Genomic DNA, 19,490 nt, shown 5'->3' on the forward strand with positions numbered 1-19,490 from the left:
TTGAATCTAAAAAAAAAGAATAAAATGACTTATATTTAAGGAAAACTTATATTACTATCAAGTGAATAAATCCTTTAGCAACGAAGAAACTATTATTAAATGAAGTATAAATGCCTTTATATAATAATAAGTAGTATTCTTAACTTTTTTAAAACTTTTACTTGAAATCCAAGAGAATCCATTTCCAAGAGTTAGTCTTATATTAAGTGACCATCCCCAACAGCAACAACGCAACAGTGCATTCCTGATTCCTATCTTCAGTTGGTTTCTGTTTCTCCTCTGCGACACGAGACGCGCCGGGTACTTTATATAAAGTTTTTTTGTTATCGTTTGTGCTTGTGATATGTTAAAATGGAGGACCTTGTTCAGGCATGGGAGGTGACGGATTTGATCCCAAAATTTCAAGTTAATTTTAGTAATAATCCTACATTATTTGATTACATTGGTTTGAGGTTAGGGGGACTCCATTTTAAAATGCATTATTTCTTATACATTGGTGGTAAACTAGGTATGTACGCGTTTGGAATGATTCAATTATGTTTTAACAATTTTTATTATCGTTTCTCGTTTTCAATTAGCGATGCCGCTGTTCAATATCTACCTATATTGGGAAATTACACAGTTTTATTGTATTTTCTTATTACGAAAAGCATATAATTTGGTAGGTGATGTTTGGCTAATCTAATTTAAAAAGTATTAACCATATTCGGGGTTATTCTGGTGATGTTTCAATATTCCATATACCTATTGGAAATGGAAATTAAAATTTTTAGCATGTCCCAACTCTATTATATTCATGTATGTTACCGGGCAAACCCGATTTTAGGATAAACTAGTTTTTCTTAAGACGAATATTAACCGGGATCGAAAAACTATATAGTTCTTACAAAATTCGGTAACGTGTTCCCTATGCTTTCGGAGGTTCGGGTTCGATCTTGTTAGAAACTCTTGTTTTGGTAAAATCTTTTCTTAATTTTCATTTACAATAGGTATGGAATTTTGAAATATCACCAGAATAACCCCGAATATGGTTAATACTTTTTAAATTAGATTAGCCAAACATCACCTATCAAATTATATGCTTTTCGGAATAAGAAAATACAATAAAACTGTGTAATTCCCCAATATAGGTAGATATTGGACAGCGGCATCGCTAATTAAAAACAAGAGACAGTAATAAAAATTGTTAAAACATAATTGAATCATTCCAAACGCGTACATACCTATAGTTTACCACCAGTGTATAAGAAATAATGCATATCAAAATGGAGTCCCCCTAACCTCCAACCAATGTCATCAAATAATGTAGGATTATTGCTAAACTTACCTTGAAATTTTGGAATCAAATCGTCATCTCCCATGCCTGAAGAAGGTCCTCCATTTTCACATATCACAAGCACAAACAATAACAAAACAACTTTATAATATTATAAACTACCTAGTCGGCGCGTCTAGTAACTAACCTATAAGTAAGAAGACGCTTTATTTTATAGTAGGTGATATTACACTTGAATAAAGTAATTATTACATGTACTCAAAGAATTTCTATACTTAATGCAATAATTTGCTAATTTACAAATAAGTATAAGTAGTACTCGAAACAAGATTTTATCTCGAATTGTCAGTAGTGTAGTTATAATCTTAATTTCAATTCTAGGTAAATCTTAAATAAAAGATAAATTTTCTTAGCTTCTAAGGATAAGGTTTTCTTGAAAAGAAGTATAACTAGATTTGCGGAATGGGGAAACTAGCATATCGTTGGTTCAAGATTAATAATCTTTAAGCCAGTTTAGCTTTTTTTCCGTGATAGCACTACGCTTCAACCGCCTATTATTACCTCAGGATTGTGAATCCCAAGTACTCATTTAAGGCTGAGTCGACCTAGGTACCCAAACTATTTTTATTTTAATAAAAAAAATTTTTGAGTCACCAGAATTATTTAATACTTCACTATCAGAATAAAAACGAAAATAAAATAAAAAAAAGTCTTTGCCCTGACCCGGATTCGAACTCTGAATCCTCGGTTCGGAGTCGGAAACTCTACGCACTGCGCTATGGAGACATGTTCGATTTTTATTCAATAGTACTAGAATTTATAGAACTAAATTAAAAAAATATATAGGATCTTCTTCCGATGCGCAGTAGTGAAAGCAACGGGTATCGGCAGCCAAACAGGCCGCATGCTGTTCTAGGAGCATAGTAAAAGATATATCAAAGAGCCAGACGTCTTAAAATACTTTCTCGAAAACGTTGCTAGCTCTTAGACTATAAAGTTTTTTTGCATTTGTTTTGGAACACCCTGTATAATTCGGTAAATATTCTTATAATTTTTCACCTTCGCATAACCTTATTATCCCGATAATCCGAGAGTTCTACCCCTTTAAACAAGGAAGCCGAAGAAAAAATTAATTTAAATCACAATCGGCCAATTTGGTCCTCACGGTGGGCGAGTACAAACACTCGTTATACATGTAAATATTAGCCGGCGACCATTTGCATATAGATTGGACTTTTTGTGTTTTATAATATTAAGCGTATTATACTTGTACAATTATATTTTTTTCGTTGGTGAACGAGGCCCTAGCTGGCGCGACGCGAAATTTGATTTTTCCAACCGATCGGGGTAAAATATTCCGAATTACAAATTTATTTCGTTAGGTTTTTTTACGATGGGAATGGAGAGAGAGGCCTATAAGATGTTGGCTAACCCCAATAGTTTCCAATATATCCATCCATAGCTTATTTCTCGTGACATTATCATATGCTTTCTTTATATCCACAAGTGTTATATGTATTTCTTCATTTTTTCTTATCTTTTTTTCTGCTATTTGTTGTATGACAAATAAATTGTCAGTACATGACCGACCTGGGGTAAAGCCATTCTGATCTTCGGATATAGAGTTTCCAACTTCAGCTCTTATTCTGTTTTGTATAATTCTTCCCCAGAGTCTCGTGAAAGTAGCAGTGACGCACAACCCCCTGTAATTATTTGGATCATTTCTGTTTCCTTTCTTATGCAGAGGTGAAATATATCCAATTTTCCACTCACTCGGTGTTTTTCTCTCTTGTAAACAATTATTAAATAAGCTTTTAATTCTCTCATATAGTGTTATCCCACCCCACACTTGATCATTTCAATTACAATATCTCCGGGTCCGGGTGCTCTTCCATTTTTCATTTCTTTAACCGCTTCTTCTATTTCTTCCGTTGTAATAGGTGTTGAGTTCTTATGTTCTGTGATATCTCTATATACATTATTTGCGTTGTTCATGAATTATTCTTCTCGATTTTCTGTTAATAATTGCGTGTAGTATTCTTTCCATTCCTCTATACTTATAAGAGAAAATGATTTTTCGTTAGTGTTTCTCTTCATATTTTTTATTGTTCTCCATACTTCAGTCGTACGAGCTCCTCCTATGTACGTATTTATTTGATTACATTTCCGCTCCCAGAATTCATTTTTGTCCTTTTTAATTTGTGTACGCACCTCCTTATTTGCATTTTTATATTCTTGTCTATTCGCTTCTGTTTTATTTGATAAATAATTTTTGTATTTCCTATTTTTTTCCTCAATGAGTTGTTTTACTTCTTGTGTTATGTACTCCGGTTGTTTATTTCTTACAGTGGTATATTCTCCTAATGTTTCTTTGTTTTGTGAATACAGCTTTTTATATTTTCATGTTCCTCTAATACTTTACTATCAGAATAAAAACGAAAATAAAATAAAAAAGTCTTTGACCTGACCCGGATTCGAACTCTGAATCATCGCTCGTGGTCGGAAACTCTACGCACTGCGCTATGGAGAGATGTTCGATTTTCATTCAATACTAGAATTTATAGGACTAAATTAAAAAAATATATAGGATCTTCTTCCGATGCGCAGTAGTGAAAGCAACGGGTATCGGCAGCCAAACAGGCCTCATGCTGTTCTAGGAACATAGTAAAAGATATATCAAAGAGCCAGACGTCTTAAAATACTTTCTCGAAAACTTTGCTAGCTCTTAGACTATAAAGTTTTTTTGCATTTGTTTTGGAACACCCTGTATAATTCGGTAAATATTCTTATAATTTTTCACCTTCGCATAACCTTATTATCCCGATAATCCGAGCGTTCTACCCCTTTAAACAAGGAAGCCGAAGAAAAAATTAATTTAAATCACAATCGGCCAATTTGGTCCTCACGGTGGGCGAGTACAAACAATCGTTATAAATGTAAATATTAGCCGGCGACCATTTGCATATAGATTGGACTTTTTGTGTTTTATAATATTAAGCGTATTATACTTGTACAATTATATTTTTTTCGTTGGTGAACGAGGCCCTAGCTGGCGCGACGCGAAATTTGATTTTTCCAACCGATCGGGGTAAAATATTCCGAATTACAAATTTATTTCGTTAGGTTTTTTTACGATGGGAATGGAGAGAGGCCTATAAACCTATAAAATAATATTGGGCTCGGGAATTTAATCGCTACCGACATTTAAATGAATTACGAGGGACACAAAAAATACGTAGTGTAGTTGAGCGAGTTAATTCTATTTAGCGGCATTTTTTTCTTTAGTAGAATAAATATTGATCTACATTTTATCGTTAAAATATTGAAGAGTGGAAATACCAAAGGGTGTAAGTGCCAAATTTTTCAATATTAAGTTATTGCATTAGAAACGTAATAAATACCATGCTGCATGCCATATCAAAAGTTACAAGTACCAAGCGAAAGCGTCTATTTTTTTATCTATTTTAAAAGATATTGTAAACATTTATTATTTTCAGTGTTATCCTCATTTATCTCTAAAGAATAATTTTGGCCACTTACTCCCTTTCGTATTTCCACTCTTTAATTGCTAATCCTGTCGAAACAACTTACATGTACAATATAGAATGTATAATAGGGGGGTTAATTAGATAAGTGTGTGTTCTAAAATGCTTGGGTTCTGAGATACAGAATGTAGAAGTTTTATTTTTATTTCAATTTTTTGCAAATAATTTCTGAAGTAACGTCTATAACTTGTAGAGGGCGCTACCTACATATTTTCTAACTGGTTTGAAGAGTAATAACTTTTTGTCCGTAACTGTATACAACTAACGAGTAAAAAAATATACATTTATAATATCTTTTACGTAAAAAAGTCTCTTGGTAAAAATCGCTATGAGTAATAGTTCTCGAGATATTTGGAATTGAACCTACCTGTCAAATGTTTTTGTGCCAAAAGTTGAACAGAGACTATTTTATCATCATTTTTTCGAAGAAAAATTTATGATTAATTTAAAAAATAAATAGTTTACAAATTGATCATTTCAGTCTAATTAATATCAACAACTCAACATATTTATTTTTTCTCAATAACGACATGTACTGACTATTTCTATTCTAAATATCTCGAGAACGGTTGTTCGTGGCGGTTTTTACCAAGAGACATTTTTTACGTAAAACATCGCGGAAATGTATATTTTTTCACTCTGTAGTTTTATACAGGTACGGATGAAAAGTTATTACTCCTCAAAATAGTTAAAACACATGTAAGTGGCGCCCTCTACAAACAGGAGTCATATTGACATCAAAATTAAATTTCTCATGTCAAAAAACCCTCAGTCGCCAATGTTAATCCAAATATTGACGTTACTTTAGAAATTATTTGGAAAAAATCGAAATAAAAATAAAATTTCTACACCCTGTATCTCCGAAACTAAGCAGTTTCGGACATACATTTATGCGAAATTTTTTACTTATTTTATCTGCAAAATATGCTACCGAAGTTTCCGGAATACACTTCGGACCACCCTGTATAAAATATTTTATACGATTTTTATTAATAATCTAATATTTATTATGTTTTTATTTTCAGGATCAGTATATCCACTGGAAGCTGCCCTTAAAAATGGTGGATCGAGGGACCAACCGACCACAGCTACCCTGACTATTACTCCGACCAAAGAAGATGACGAAGCTATCTTCAGATGCGAAGTCTGGAACAGAGCTTTACCCAAAGATAAACCCTTAACCTCCACAGTCACCTTAAGCGTCCAATGTGAGTATTTTTTTATTACAACACAAAAAAACTACATAAAGTACCCCCTTACAATATTACATATATATATTGATTTATAATATATTTTTAGTTTACCAGCAGCATTCACAATTTAGCTAGACAATAAAAAATAGATGATCCTAATAATCTTATGGTTATTTTACAATTATTGATATTACACTAATGTTTTGTTTGTTTTCAAACACTGTGCACCTAGTATGTTTTTTAGCCGACCATACCAACAGGTATGGTAGGCTATTAAGATCGGCAAAAAAAGTTTTTTTAATTTCACTCAAAATGAGTTATTTAGGTCATAAATGACCTAAATATAAAATATTTTCATGGTCTATAACTGGACATATCTGTCTGTAACACGATAACTCAAAAACCGCCAAACCGATTTTAACCAAATTTGGCACAAAAATACTGTCGCACCCGAGAATCTGGACATTAGTTTTTGGTGGGGGTGGGGGGTTGGTAAGAGGGTATGGGAGGGGATTAAAAATTTAAAAAGATCGTAACTCCAACATTACAGTAGCTAGCGAAACGCCGGTTTTCAATTTAAGATTAGGAATAATATTTGCAACAAAATTTGTAATAACATCAAAATCAGTCAAAGTCGTAGTTTTTGAGATAAAAAAAATCAAGTATGGGCAGCTATATGTGCCTCCCGGCGCCAATTTAAAAAAAAATTCGGTTTACATGATACTAGATAACTAAAATTCATGTTTTTTTTTGGCAAAGATGCAGTTAGCAGTAAAATCGCTACAGCGTTTACAAATTTTCTTATATATTTAACATAAAACAACTGTTTTTTTTGGAAATTTGGAAAAGTATAAACGGGGTTAGCCATTTTAGAACAAGCAAAATTTTTTATGAAGTAATACACAAGTTTTTCCTCTTGTAAAAACAATTGCTGCGTATGCAATGCAACTGTATACCAAGGAAAAAATACTTTAATGGGAAATATGCCTGTTTTGAAGCCTTATCCTTTCATCTACTACATAATGGTTTATTTAAAATAATAGATTCCAAGAACGGAAAAAGAAAATAAGAAGTCGGAGCCGCAATTATTTTTAATTGAGCCGATAAAATTTTCATGATTTCCAAACCGTCAATAATTATTCCCCGATCCAAAAGCTATATTCCGTGGTCTTTTTATCAGGTCGACTTTCCTAGGCCCTTAAATATTTTACGGTATTAATAATCAATCATGCCGCTTATATACCTTCGGCGTTGGCTTTTGTAAGAACATAATCGAGCTTTATTTTACGAAAATGGCTTGAGAAAGTCGACTGTTGTGCCTGTAGTAAAAACGAGGTTTTACCTAACATGTTTTTTTTTATCCGGTTATTAAATATTGTGTAATATGTTCTGATATTCGATACATTGTTCAAATTTCAATTGAAAGTTTGACGTCGATTTATAGTTAGAGTCATATTGTCTTGAAAAGCCTTGGTTTAAATATTCTCAATATTTCATTTACAAACACCTATGTGTGTTATAACGAAGTTTTAAAGTGCATTTATTAACCTAAAGTTTGCTATCTTATTTTAGGAGAGTTCTATGTAAATAATTATACATCGTAATAGAGACATTATCAATTAATAGTTATTTTTTGTACAAGACGATAATGCAATTTTATCGTCGTGTATAAAACAATATTTCTTTCCATAGCGAATTAAGTTTTAAAGAATATTCAGAAATTACTATTTCAAGGAATTTATTACGTGTAGAAAAAATATTGTGCTGGGTTTGCGTTGGTTTCTATGTAATTTGACAAATAAATATAGCTGTCTCTTTGGTTGTCAGTTTTGAGTCAATATTTTTTAATTCTCTTTCGTGTCGATTGCTGATTGAATTGGTGCCAGAAATGGCTAAAAACGAAATAAGTAAATTACTAACAGATATTCAGGCTGAGGCGACAAACGCCATATCCAAACTACTTCCATTTAAATCCCGAATAACTTATGAAGAGGAATACAAAAATTTCAAAAATGGAAGCAATTAAAAAACGTGCGAGAAGAAATAAAATTTTTAACCTATCCTCGCTGTTAAAGTATCATTTAATATATAATATGATATCATTCAATTTTAACAGTTGCTATGGAAAAAATTACTACTAATCAGTACAAATAAATAAAAAAACAAAGAATTGATAAAATAGGTCTTTTCATTATAAGAGAATAATTTCCTTGCATGTAATTATTTAATATCGCCTTATAATAGCCTGTAATAAATATGTTTTTCTTTGATATATATTTAATGTCATATTTGAAAAACAATATTTGTTAAATGTTGTAGTTCACGGGCTTAGAATCGATTTTCCTGAATAATTTAGAAGAGGAATACTACAAATAGATATGAGGAGATACAATGTTAGTTTCAAACTAAATTTACTCTATGGAATAATTAAAACAAGACAGTCTTAATATTTTTTTACATCATAATTTTAATGAGAAAAATGCCAAACATGTAATTAAACTTAAATATCTAAAAATAATTATTAATTCATAAATTACACTACTTGTTTATTAAACGATAGGTTTTGATAATTGTTGCATGGCCTATAATTATGATTGATAGTCAATATATATCATTTTCTAGATAAACGAATATATAAAACCGTAAAAAACATTTAAATATAACCTGTGTGTTTGCGTATCAGATACAGATAAATTATGCAAGGTCTACAGATTTGATCATCGAAACTGCGTGGTCTGGATTTTAACGTGTAAGACAGTAATGTAGATAGCTTAATGGAAAATCAAATGTATTAAAAAGACATAAAAGTTGGGTTGATACATTTCTTATATGCGGTATTACCATATTTTGCATCAATATTCAAATCGCACTAGTAGGCGTTTATGAAAAATGTTGCATCTAGGGTCTATTAGTTACTCATTTTACTACAGCTGTAACAATAGTATAAACGAAGTTTTTAAAATGCAACACTGTAGCCGTTGTTTATTCCACTGTTTATTTTGTCTCTCTGTTTGTCAACCGGTCATTTATATTTATCTCTGTCGCATGCATTGAAATACAGACCACGCAGATGAAGTGACCAGATCTAGTATATGCGATTAAAATAAATCTCAATATTGAAATAAAATAAGTAATAATAAGATAATAACTAGATTATATTAATAGTTAAAAATATTTTGTTTAGGTTAATAAGCATACCGGGTGGTGTATCGTAGTTGGAAACTTAGGGAGTCTGAACTGTCTAAATAGTTTTTATTTTTTTTATAAGTAAATAGATATTAATAGATTTTTACGGAGTTGATACGATACGTTGATACTATGTTTGCAACGGCAATGCACCACATGATATATTATTTATCTTTATTATACAGGGTGAGTCTTAAATATGTACAAATATTTTTAGGGCTGGTTTATGATCTCGAATAACTGTAAAAAATATTTTCATTTTACCGTTTTTGAAATAAGTCCAAAAAAAACGTGAAAAAATGAGATTTGGTATGTTAGTATATGACATAAATTAGGATTGATTGATGTATTCAATTGTGTTCGGTCACTTCCTGTTTCATCGGGAATGATTACAACTTCTGATTTTTTTTTAAATGCACCCTCGGTATTTTTTTACTTTATTCGATAGAAAAAGACACTCTGAATAGAATGACTATGAATATCATATGTCAACTTTTGATATCTTTTCTTAGAAAAAAATCGTATATTAAATTTCAATCTAGAGTGCCATCGCTGTAAATACTAATTTTTAATCAAGGAGCCAGATTTCGTTTTTTTTTATCTGAAAAATTAAGTAAGTTATATGAGTGAACCAATTTTGAAACACACCCGGTATAGTAGTTACCTAGCAACTTTACGTATTTTTGACTTAATACATCTTTATTAATCTTTTTCTGCTGAAATAAATACTGAAAAATTCTACTGTTCATACTTGATCGAAATATGATACAAACAAGACGCCATATATAAAGCAACTACTTGCCTTAATTTAGAGTAAAATAAATTTAGAGCGTACACAGCTATCAGATAGTATAGATACTGGGAGTTATTATATTCACATACACAGGATGACGCTTAAATAAGTGCAAATAATATTTTCAGGGTTGGCAGATCTCGGTAAAAGAAACATATTTTCTCTTTGCCGTTTTCCAAAAAAAAACTCCCAAATAACCGAGTTATTTTACTTTGTAAAATTTCCAAAAAAAAACAATGGACCTTTTTCTGGGTTTTCTTTCTTGTATATTTAATCTACTACATATGTTGCCATATTATGAAAAAAATATGATTTTTTAAATAAAAACTAAAAAAACTTTAAAAAATTCAAAATTCAAAATTTTGATTTTTTTCCGTCAGATAAAAAACTCATAATCGTGTTTCTGGGGTCGAAATATACTATCCATAAAAATATTCTATATATAGCATAAGTTCTCTGTATCTGGTTTCACAATATCTGTAAATTTTTACAAGGAAAGTTAAGGGAGAATACTTTGAATACACACATTTTTCTATACTTATTTGGCAGTAATAGCAGACTCTATTTTTACATTCATTTATCGAAAAATGTTAAATATTGATGATTAATTATTAATAAATTAAGATATTCGAAGTCAACTAACGAACCTGATATATAAATTAACGAATGTTAACTGTACCCAGAATCTACTAATATTCAAATGATATATAAAATGCAAATATGGGTATTGCATAAAAAGAACAACCTTTTTGAAACAATCTCGTCTATTTGCACGGGTTCTTTAGACGAAAAACAACATTTTGTTTTTAGAATTCTGTCTCAGTTTTTTTTTCTAGTAATTCTGTCTGTGTTTTGCTGTTTTATAAGTCACAGAACTCAGTTTCAAATTTTTCACAATTTAAATGCTACAAGATAAAAATTATAAACGTGTAAAAACATCTCCACCATTTTAACCTTTTGGTAAACAGTAGAAAATTCTACTGTTTACCAAAAAAAACTTTTGTGAAAAATGTATTTCATCGAATTTATATGATACAAACAAGATGCCATATATAAAGCAACTACTGGCGTTGTAAATTTAGAGCGTACACAGCTGTCGGTCCACGGAACATGTTAAATATTTATTGGCGAATATTCTGCATGGATGCACGATCCTGCCAGCGACCTGACAAGAAAGCTGAAGGCGGCGGCAGCATCGTCGCTCGTCTTGCCAGCGTGACTGAGCGAGTGACTCCCTCCGTAATTATGCCGAACACGAAAGCCCAAACCGAACTATGCGTAAACTTGAATTAGAAACAATCAATTTTCGTGCAAGGCTGATGGGCGGGCCGCCACGCCGAGCTACATGTTTCTAATTTACGGATTGATATCCGACTTTAAATTCGGTTCATCGTTTCGCGGCTTTTGTGGTGCACGGTTTCGATGGAATTAGGGTTTTGGAATACGGTGTGATGGAGTCAGATTTTACAGAAGGAGTTGAATAATCTGAATGATACCTGTCTGTTATTTATTAGGCCCGTATTGCACTATCAAATTTCTTTGTCAAAGATTTTATTTTATCAAAGTATTTGACCGTGTAATACGTGTCATTTTATGAAATGTTGTTTATTAACAATGTCAAATTTTTCACCGAATATCTTTTATAAAAGTTCTTTGACAAAGAAATTTCATAGTGGAGGAAATTCTGGGTATAGTTACCATTCATTAATTTATACAGGGTCGCTTTTATGCATGGAAACGGTCGATTATTACGTAAAATATAGGAGGTACCGCAAAAAGTTAAATACAAAAGTTATAGGATTTTTAAATATCTATCAGCGAGTAATAAATTTAGGTATACAGGATCGTTCATAAAGTCGTGGCACATCAAAGTTTCATTTTTTTAAATAAAACCCCCTGTATATTATTACATATTTCAATTCTAAGCAAACATCGAAATACACACAATGTACCTCAAAGCAACCGTTTCCGAGGTATTGACTTTTGAAAATATCACTTAAACAATTCGATTTAATTAATTTCGAAGTGTTTGGTTTGATTTAATGATACCATTCTGCCGAAACTGTAATACTGTTGTAATGGGTTTTTAAATTCCTGTTAGCTACTAGTAAATTTAAGTATACAGGGTCAGTCATAAAGTTGTGTCACATCAAGCTTTATATTTTAAATGAAACCTTCTGTATATTATTACATATTTCAATTCTTCCTTCAATTTTAAGCAATAATCGTAATACACAATGTACATAAATTGAAGAATTGAAATGTTTAACGGAAATTTTGTAATTTTTAGACTTAATATACACTCATTTTATTCATCTATAAATGCTAACTGAGAAATAATGTTAAATACTATTAAGTATCACAGTTTCGGCAAAATTGCATCGTTAAATGAAACTGAACATATCGAAATTAATGAAATGAAATTGTTTAAGTGATATTTTCAAGAATCAGTAACTCGGAAAAGGTTGGTTTGAGGTACATTGTGTGTGTTTCGATATTTGCTTAGAATTGAAGGAAGAACCGAAATATGCAATAATATACAGCGGGTTCTATTAAAAAAATAAAACTTTGATGTGCCACGACTTTAAGACCGACCCTGTATACTTAAATTTATTACCCGCTAATAGATATTTATAAACCCTATAACTATTTTATTTAACTTTTTGTTGTACCTTCTATATTTTACCTAGTAATCGAACGTTTTCATACATAACAGCGACCCTGTATATCAGGTTCGTTTGTTCACCTTGTACCATATCAATATTTAACATTTTTCGATATATGAATAAAAAAATATTGTCTAGAGTTTGCTATTACTGCCCAATATAAAAAAAATGTGTGTATTCAAAGTATTCTTCTCTTAATTACGGCTTTGTAGAAATTTACAGATATCGGAGGGAGAATCACATACAGAGAAATTATGCTACATATAGAGGGTGAGTCTTAAATGTGCAAATATTTTTAGAGTAAGTATATTTCGACCCCTGAAACACGATTATGAGGATTTTTCGTAAAAAAATCAAAATTTTGATTTTTTAAAAAGAATTTTGGAAATATTTTTTAGTTTTTCATTAAAAAAAATAATTTCTAACAAGATTCCAACAAGACGTTTGTAACAAGAAAGAAAATCCAGCCTTCAGTGTTTTTTTGAAATTTTCAAACTAAAATTACTCGGTTATTTTGGACTAATTTTTAAAACGGTAAAGAGAAAATATGTGGCTTTTATCCAGATCTACCAACTCTGAAAATATTTGCTCTTATTTAAGACTCAGCCGGTATATGTGAATATAATAACTGCCAGTATCTAAATAAAATAAGTAAATGTCACAGTAACTTATTTCAAAATTATATTATTCATGGTAACAAAAATTGTTTCCCTAATCTCAAAATAAATTAGGATATAGCAACCTGTCAATTTTCAAAGAAAATCTACTGATCGATATTTCTATATTTATAAAATATGGATGGATATTACTCCTGTATTATTACACTATTTTATTTTTAATAAATTAAACGCTAACAAGATAAAATTATCAAAAATAGTACTTTAACCGCAAGAGTACATTAAATGATACTTTAACAGCGAGGATAGGTTAAAAACTTTATTTCATCTCGCACGTTTTTTAATTGCTTCCATTTTTGAAAATTTTTGTATTCCTTTTCAGAAGTTATTCGGGATTTAAATGGAAGTAGTTTGGATATGGCGTTTGTCGCCTCAGTCTGAATATCTGTTGGTAATTTACTTATTTCGTTTTGAGCAATTTCTGGCTTCAATTCAATCAGCAATCGACACGAAAGAGAACTAAAAAATATTGACTCAAAACTGACAACTAAAGAGACAGCTTTATTTATTTGTCAAATTACATAGAAAATAACGCCAACCGAGCACAATATTTTTTCTGCTCGTAAAAAATTCCTTGAAATAATAATTTCTGAATATTTTTTAAAACGTAACTTGCTATGGAAAAAAAGTATTGTTTTATACACGACGATAAAATTGCACTGTCGTCTACCGAAAAGATTAATTCACGAGCGATGAAATCGCAAGTGAATTAATTTCGGAAGAAAATACCATTTTATAGTCTTGTATAAAAAAATAACTATTATCAACTATTATTATACAAAAGCTTACATATATTTCATTATAAATCTCTAAAATATTACGTTATTTTGTTAGATGTACCATATCTTATTATACATGTATTTCAAGTTTAGTATTAAATTACAAAAAATCAGATTGCTCATATATTTCCTGTTTTCATACATACGAAACCACAAAAAAATCGTATAACTAATTTGCACTAAACCGATAGAAAGCCAAGAGAGCTCCAACAAAGAAAAACTTATTCGTATTCGCGGACCTTCAGCTTTTATTAAATTTTTGTTCAAATATTCCCTTTTGCCGTTGTTTGACGTGTAGCCGGCAAAAATTCTATTGTAAACGTAAAATATTTTTACAAGAGTATAAATAGTGCCCTAGTTCCAGTTTAAAATGAAAGAGAATTTCATTTTGATGCTGACAAGATGATACAAAACGTGTATGTGTTGTTTAAGTTATTAAAATTACACTATCGTATTACATTTTCTGGACATAAAAAAAGAAATAAGTGTCACACTAAACTTTTTCACGTAGGCTGTTTCTTTTATTTTATTCTGAGATACTTGAATAACTTTTCGATATACTTTTTCGAAGCTATATATTCGACACATGTCGATATATATTGGATATATCAGATATTATATCAAATATTGATTTTAACTTTTATATTATAGTTTGTTTTTATATGAAGATTGTTGATTTTGGATTGTATGGGAAGGGATAAGTTACCCACCGCGACCTTATAGATATATTTTGTCTCCCTTTCTTAAGTTATTACTCATCATACAGTCTGAGGGTTTTGGTAAAAGCCAGTATCTGAGACGGTAGTTCCCTATCTCCGATATTAGTCGTACCAAAGTTTGTATCACGAATGGCTGTCGTCTCGACGCACTCAGTGGTGAGGTGTTCTGGTGTTTTTCCATTTTTTCCCCAAATAATCTGCATTCGCCGTTGTTTTTTAGCTTCAATCTAAGGTCTTGTTAAAACCCTTTCTTCGGGAGACAATGTCCCGTTTACATAAAATATAAATTTGAGTCATATTTTGAGAATAACAGCTCCCAATAAAAACTAGTTACACCACTACGTAAAAAACTCTACGGGATTCATTTTTCATCTTTTCGATAAGTTATAAAAAAACCAAGATTCGAAGGGTGTCGAGCATTTTTCCAATTTGTCTTAGTATTTCTGAAACCAAGGAGGTTACGACAAATCTGTGTATAGCATTTTAGTTTCATAGAAAATAGCACAGATGTGTAAGAACCGCATTTATGTATCTCTACTCGTAAACGAAAAACCCCATTCAACACACGAAAATTGGACACCCCGTATCCGCTTCGTCTTTTTAGCAAATGACGTTTGAATTTCAAACTTAGGGTGTATTCCGTTGCCTACCTTGGTTATGGTTTTATGTTCCGTTTCTATCGGTCTCCTGAAAGTTTTCTTATTACGGAACACGGTTCCTGAAAAATTCGGTTATAACTGTTACCAAACTAACCAGCGAGAGAAAGCTGGTTTTTCTGATTTTGTTTGTCAATCAATGTCATTTATGTGACAGAAATCAAGCAAATATTGGAAGTTCGAGTGAAATTCTTATTTAATTTCTAAAATTTGTAATAATATTTGGTATTTACATCCAAAAGCAATGGAGGTAGGCAGTAAAGGTAAATAAATTTCATTAACTAAATAGAATGACTTTTTAGGACAATTTAAACTTACCATGCAGCCATTGTTTTTTAAAGTCAGGAACAATTAAACAAAAACATGAAAAACAAGACAACAAGTAATCTTGAATGTTTTGTAAGCTATAAAAATATTGATTAGATTTGTTTATTTATTATTGATCTGTTTTAATATTGGCCCTGCAAATCATGACTTGAGCTGTCTAACGAGTTTAATAGTTTATTAATAAAGTACTTTTCAATATTAAACTCCATTGAACAGAAGCAAACGTAAAAGCAGAGAATATAAAACATTAAAAATGTATAAAAGATAAATTTTATAATAGAGGTATTGAAATTTAGAAAACGTCAACATTTGACGTTTCCAGTGTTTTACCAAACCGTTCCGTATCAAACCGATATTTTTCAGGAACCGCTCCGTACCGTAGTTTAACGGTCTGGTTCGCCTGGTTTTGCAACGAAATACAGCCTTAATAATGCTTGCCACGCGTTCAATGATGCTAATGCGCCTTCCCTCTCAAAATTTGCAGTGTATATCGGCCATTGGCTCAAACTGACGCCTGATGCTGATTACAATATTTTCGTCGCTGCTTCTGTCTGACAGACAAACCGGTTTCGTTACGCAATTTATTAAATCGGTATTAGGCGCGCGATCGGCAGCTGTTGTCGCATTTTAATGCAGGAAAACATCCGCGTCACTGCTCGTTCCAGAGATTATCCACAATCGCATCCCGGGAAGTCACTAAATTTGTATTTATCTCTTGTCAATAAGCATTTGTTTGTGTAATTTTAACTTCTTGACTGTTTTTCTGTTTTTTAGTTACTCCAGAAGATATAAAGTAAGTTTGTGCCTATTAAAGGAATTTCAAGAATGTAGACAAAATATTGGAGCATGATTAATTTACTACAAAACCCAGTTAAATAAACAGCAATATATTTTGATTGATATTAGATCGCTTGCAAATTTGTCGAATTTTTATTGACGGGTCGCATCATTTTTTTTTACTAGTTCGATTAAACGGTAGTAGACCGAGCCTGAAGAACAGTGCAGTCGCTTTCGGTAAAATAGTTGCGTAATTCCATTGATTTTTTATTGTTTTTCTTCTTAATTTTTTTTTTAATTTTTATAAAGATTATGTCTCATTAAAGGTTGATTCTCACTATACCATTCCATATCAGCTCCCTTCCGTTTCCGTTCCGTTTACATAAAATATTATATCATGTAAATGAATAGGACAATGCACACTATCCGTTCCATATCCTTTTCTTCCATACATTTTTTGACGGAGGGACTGAAGCGTATCGGAAACAGTCAAGTTCTTACATTTCACAACTCTGTTAAAATTTTGCTGATATTTATTTATTCTTTCGCCTCTTAATTAAATCTATTAGTACGTTGATATTAGCATATTTAGAAAAAAAAATTATAAAGTTTTGATATGTTGAGGTTATACGTATTAAAAGGAGACTTTTTAAAATTAATTTTTAAAATTAACTGTAAAGTGTGAGCTTCACCCCCAAAAACCACCCCCAATACGCACTGCGGTGATTTTTCTAGTTTTTCTCGAAAACGATTATAGCACAGAAAATGTTATTCTTGTCAAAAATATAAATTATTATTTAACCTGTCGTGGGCAAAGTTGTTCGAATACTGAGCACATTCTAAAAACTATAGACGATGACAATATGTACGAGGCATGTTTTTTAAGTAAGTACCGTTTTGGAATTAAAAAAAAACGTGCAAAGATATCGCAATAATTTTATTTTTACATGAAAACCTGTACCTTAATCTACTTTTCTACATAATTTCCGTGAATATTGAGGCACTTGTCATAACGTGGCACCAGTTTTTCAATACCCTCCTCATAAAATTCTGCCGCCTGACTGGTTAACCACTGTATCACAACTGTTTTGCCCGCCCAGGTGTTTCTTCAAGTGCAGGAATAAATGGTAGTCACTGGGTGCCAGATCAGGGCTGTATGGAGGATGATCTAGAGTTTCCCATTTAAAAGATTTGATGAGATCTTTGGTCCGATTAGCCACATGTGGACGGGCATTGTCATGCAGCAAAACAATACCCTTACTCAACTTGCCACGTCTTTTGTTTTGGATTGCACGGCGCAGATTGTTCAATGTCTCACAATAAGATGCTGCATTGATTGTTTCATTACGAGGCAGAAACTCCACTAGCAATACTCCTTTTCTGTCCCAAAAAACTGTGCACATGATTTTCCGGGCAGAAATTGTTTGCTTAAACTTCACTGTTTTGGGTGATCATGAATGTCGCCATTCCATGGACTGTTGTTTCGATTCTGGTGTGACGTAGGCCACCCATGTTTCGTCACCAGTAACAATTTTGTCTAAAAAATCTTCACCTTCATTGTGGTACTGCTCAAGGAAAGTCAATGCACTGCCTAAACGTTGGGTTTTGTGCAAATCCGTCAACATTTTCGGAACCCAACGTGAACACAATTTCCGGTAATTCAAGTTCTCGGTCACAATGCGATACAAAACACTACAAGAACATTGAGGAAAGTAGTCGCACAATGATGAAATTGTAAAGCGTCTGTTTTCTTTCACCTTTTCGTCCACTTTCTGCACCAAATCTTCATTAACGACCGAAGGACGCCCACTCCGTTCTTCATCATGCACATTTGTGCGGCCATCTTTAAATGCTCTCACCCATTTCCTTACCATTCCATCACTCATAATGTTTTGTCCGTAAACTTCACAGATCTCACGATGAATATCGATCGGTTTTACGCCTTTAGCACTAAGAAATCGTATGACAGCCCGTACTTCACAATCGGCGGGGCTCACGATTGTCGGAGGCATCTTAAACACTCAATAAACAACGTATACAATGAAGAATCAGACTGTACTGGCGTCTGTGCATAGACAAGAGATGTAGGTAACCAGCGCGCATGCACGGAACGCCGACCGTAGAGCTGCGGCGGCGGAATCGCAAAACGGTACTTCCTTAAAAAGCATGCCTCGTAGATGAAAGTATGAATGTTAGTTTAGTGGAATAGGCAATGTTTTTGTTTATATTATACAGTATTATATCTGTTGCGTGTATATTTAGCACGTTAAAATACCTTGGGAAACTATAATTTAAAAGGCGACCTGTATTTTTTTTGTACTCCATTTTTCAAACGGTTATTGCTCGAAATGCATGGGATAAATATAAATAATGAATAGAACCTTTTTTGTAGCAAATTTTATAGGAAATGTTTTTGGTAAGTATACATTTTTTTGTGGGACCAACGGGTTCTGAGAAAAAAAGCGAAAAACCATCGAAGGGCGTATTGGGGGTGGTTTTTTGGGGTGAAGCTCACACTTTAGAGTTAAGAACTCTTTTGATTTTGAAAAGTCTCCTTTTGGTGCGTCTAATCTCAACATATCAAAACTTTATAATTTTTTTCTTCTATTCGGCTATTTTAGATCTAATATAAATATACTATATTACTTGTTTCAACAGATACAAATTTTTAAAATAAAACTTTCCTAATGATATAAATTGTACAATAAAAAGTATGGAACTGATACGGAACGGAAGCTTACGTATAGCGTCAATACAATAAAAATACGGAACGAATATGGAATGGAAACGGAAGTTATAGTGAGAATCAACCCTTAAGTTCCACGTCTTTTAACGATGTGCACAGATTCTCGGTTTATTTCATACGCTTGGCAACGTTTTCACTGTTCTGTCTTTG

General features: G+C 32.0%; 1 protein-coding gene across 4 annotated transcripts in view; it reads left to right on the forward strand.

Annotated features, from left to right (window-relative positions):
• Positions 1 to 19,490, forward strand: part of LOC115880561 (hemicentin-1-like) — a 478,732-nt gene that overhangs the window by 439,657 nt on the left and 19,585 nt on the right. For all 4 annotated transcript variants that reach the window (XM_030897824.1, XM_030897802.1, XM_030897795.1 and 1 more), the window contains exon 4: positions 5,847 to 6,029. In XM_030897824.1, the coding sequence (XP_030753684.1) occupies positions 5,847 to 6,029 (183 nt within the window). The remainder of the gene's footprint in view (positions 1 to 5,846; positions 6,030 to 19,490) is intronic.

This window comes from Sitophilus oryzae, unplaced genomic scaffold (genome assembly GCF_002938485.1).
Source record: "Sitophilus oryzae breed Bouriz unplaced genomic scaffold, Soryzae_2.0 scaffold_1081_pilon_pilon, whole genome shotgun sequence".
Lineage (NCBI taxonomy): Eukaryota > Metazoa > Arthropoda > Insecta > Coleoptera > Curculionidae > Sitophilus > Sitophilus oryzae.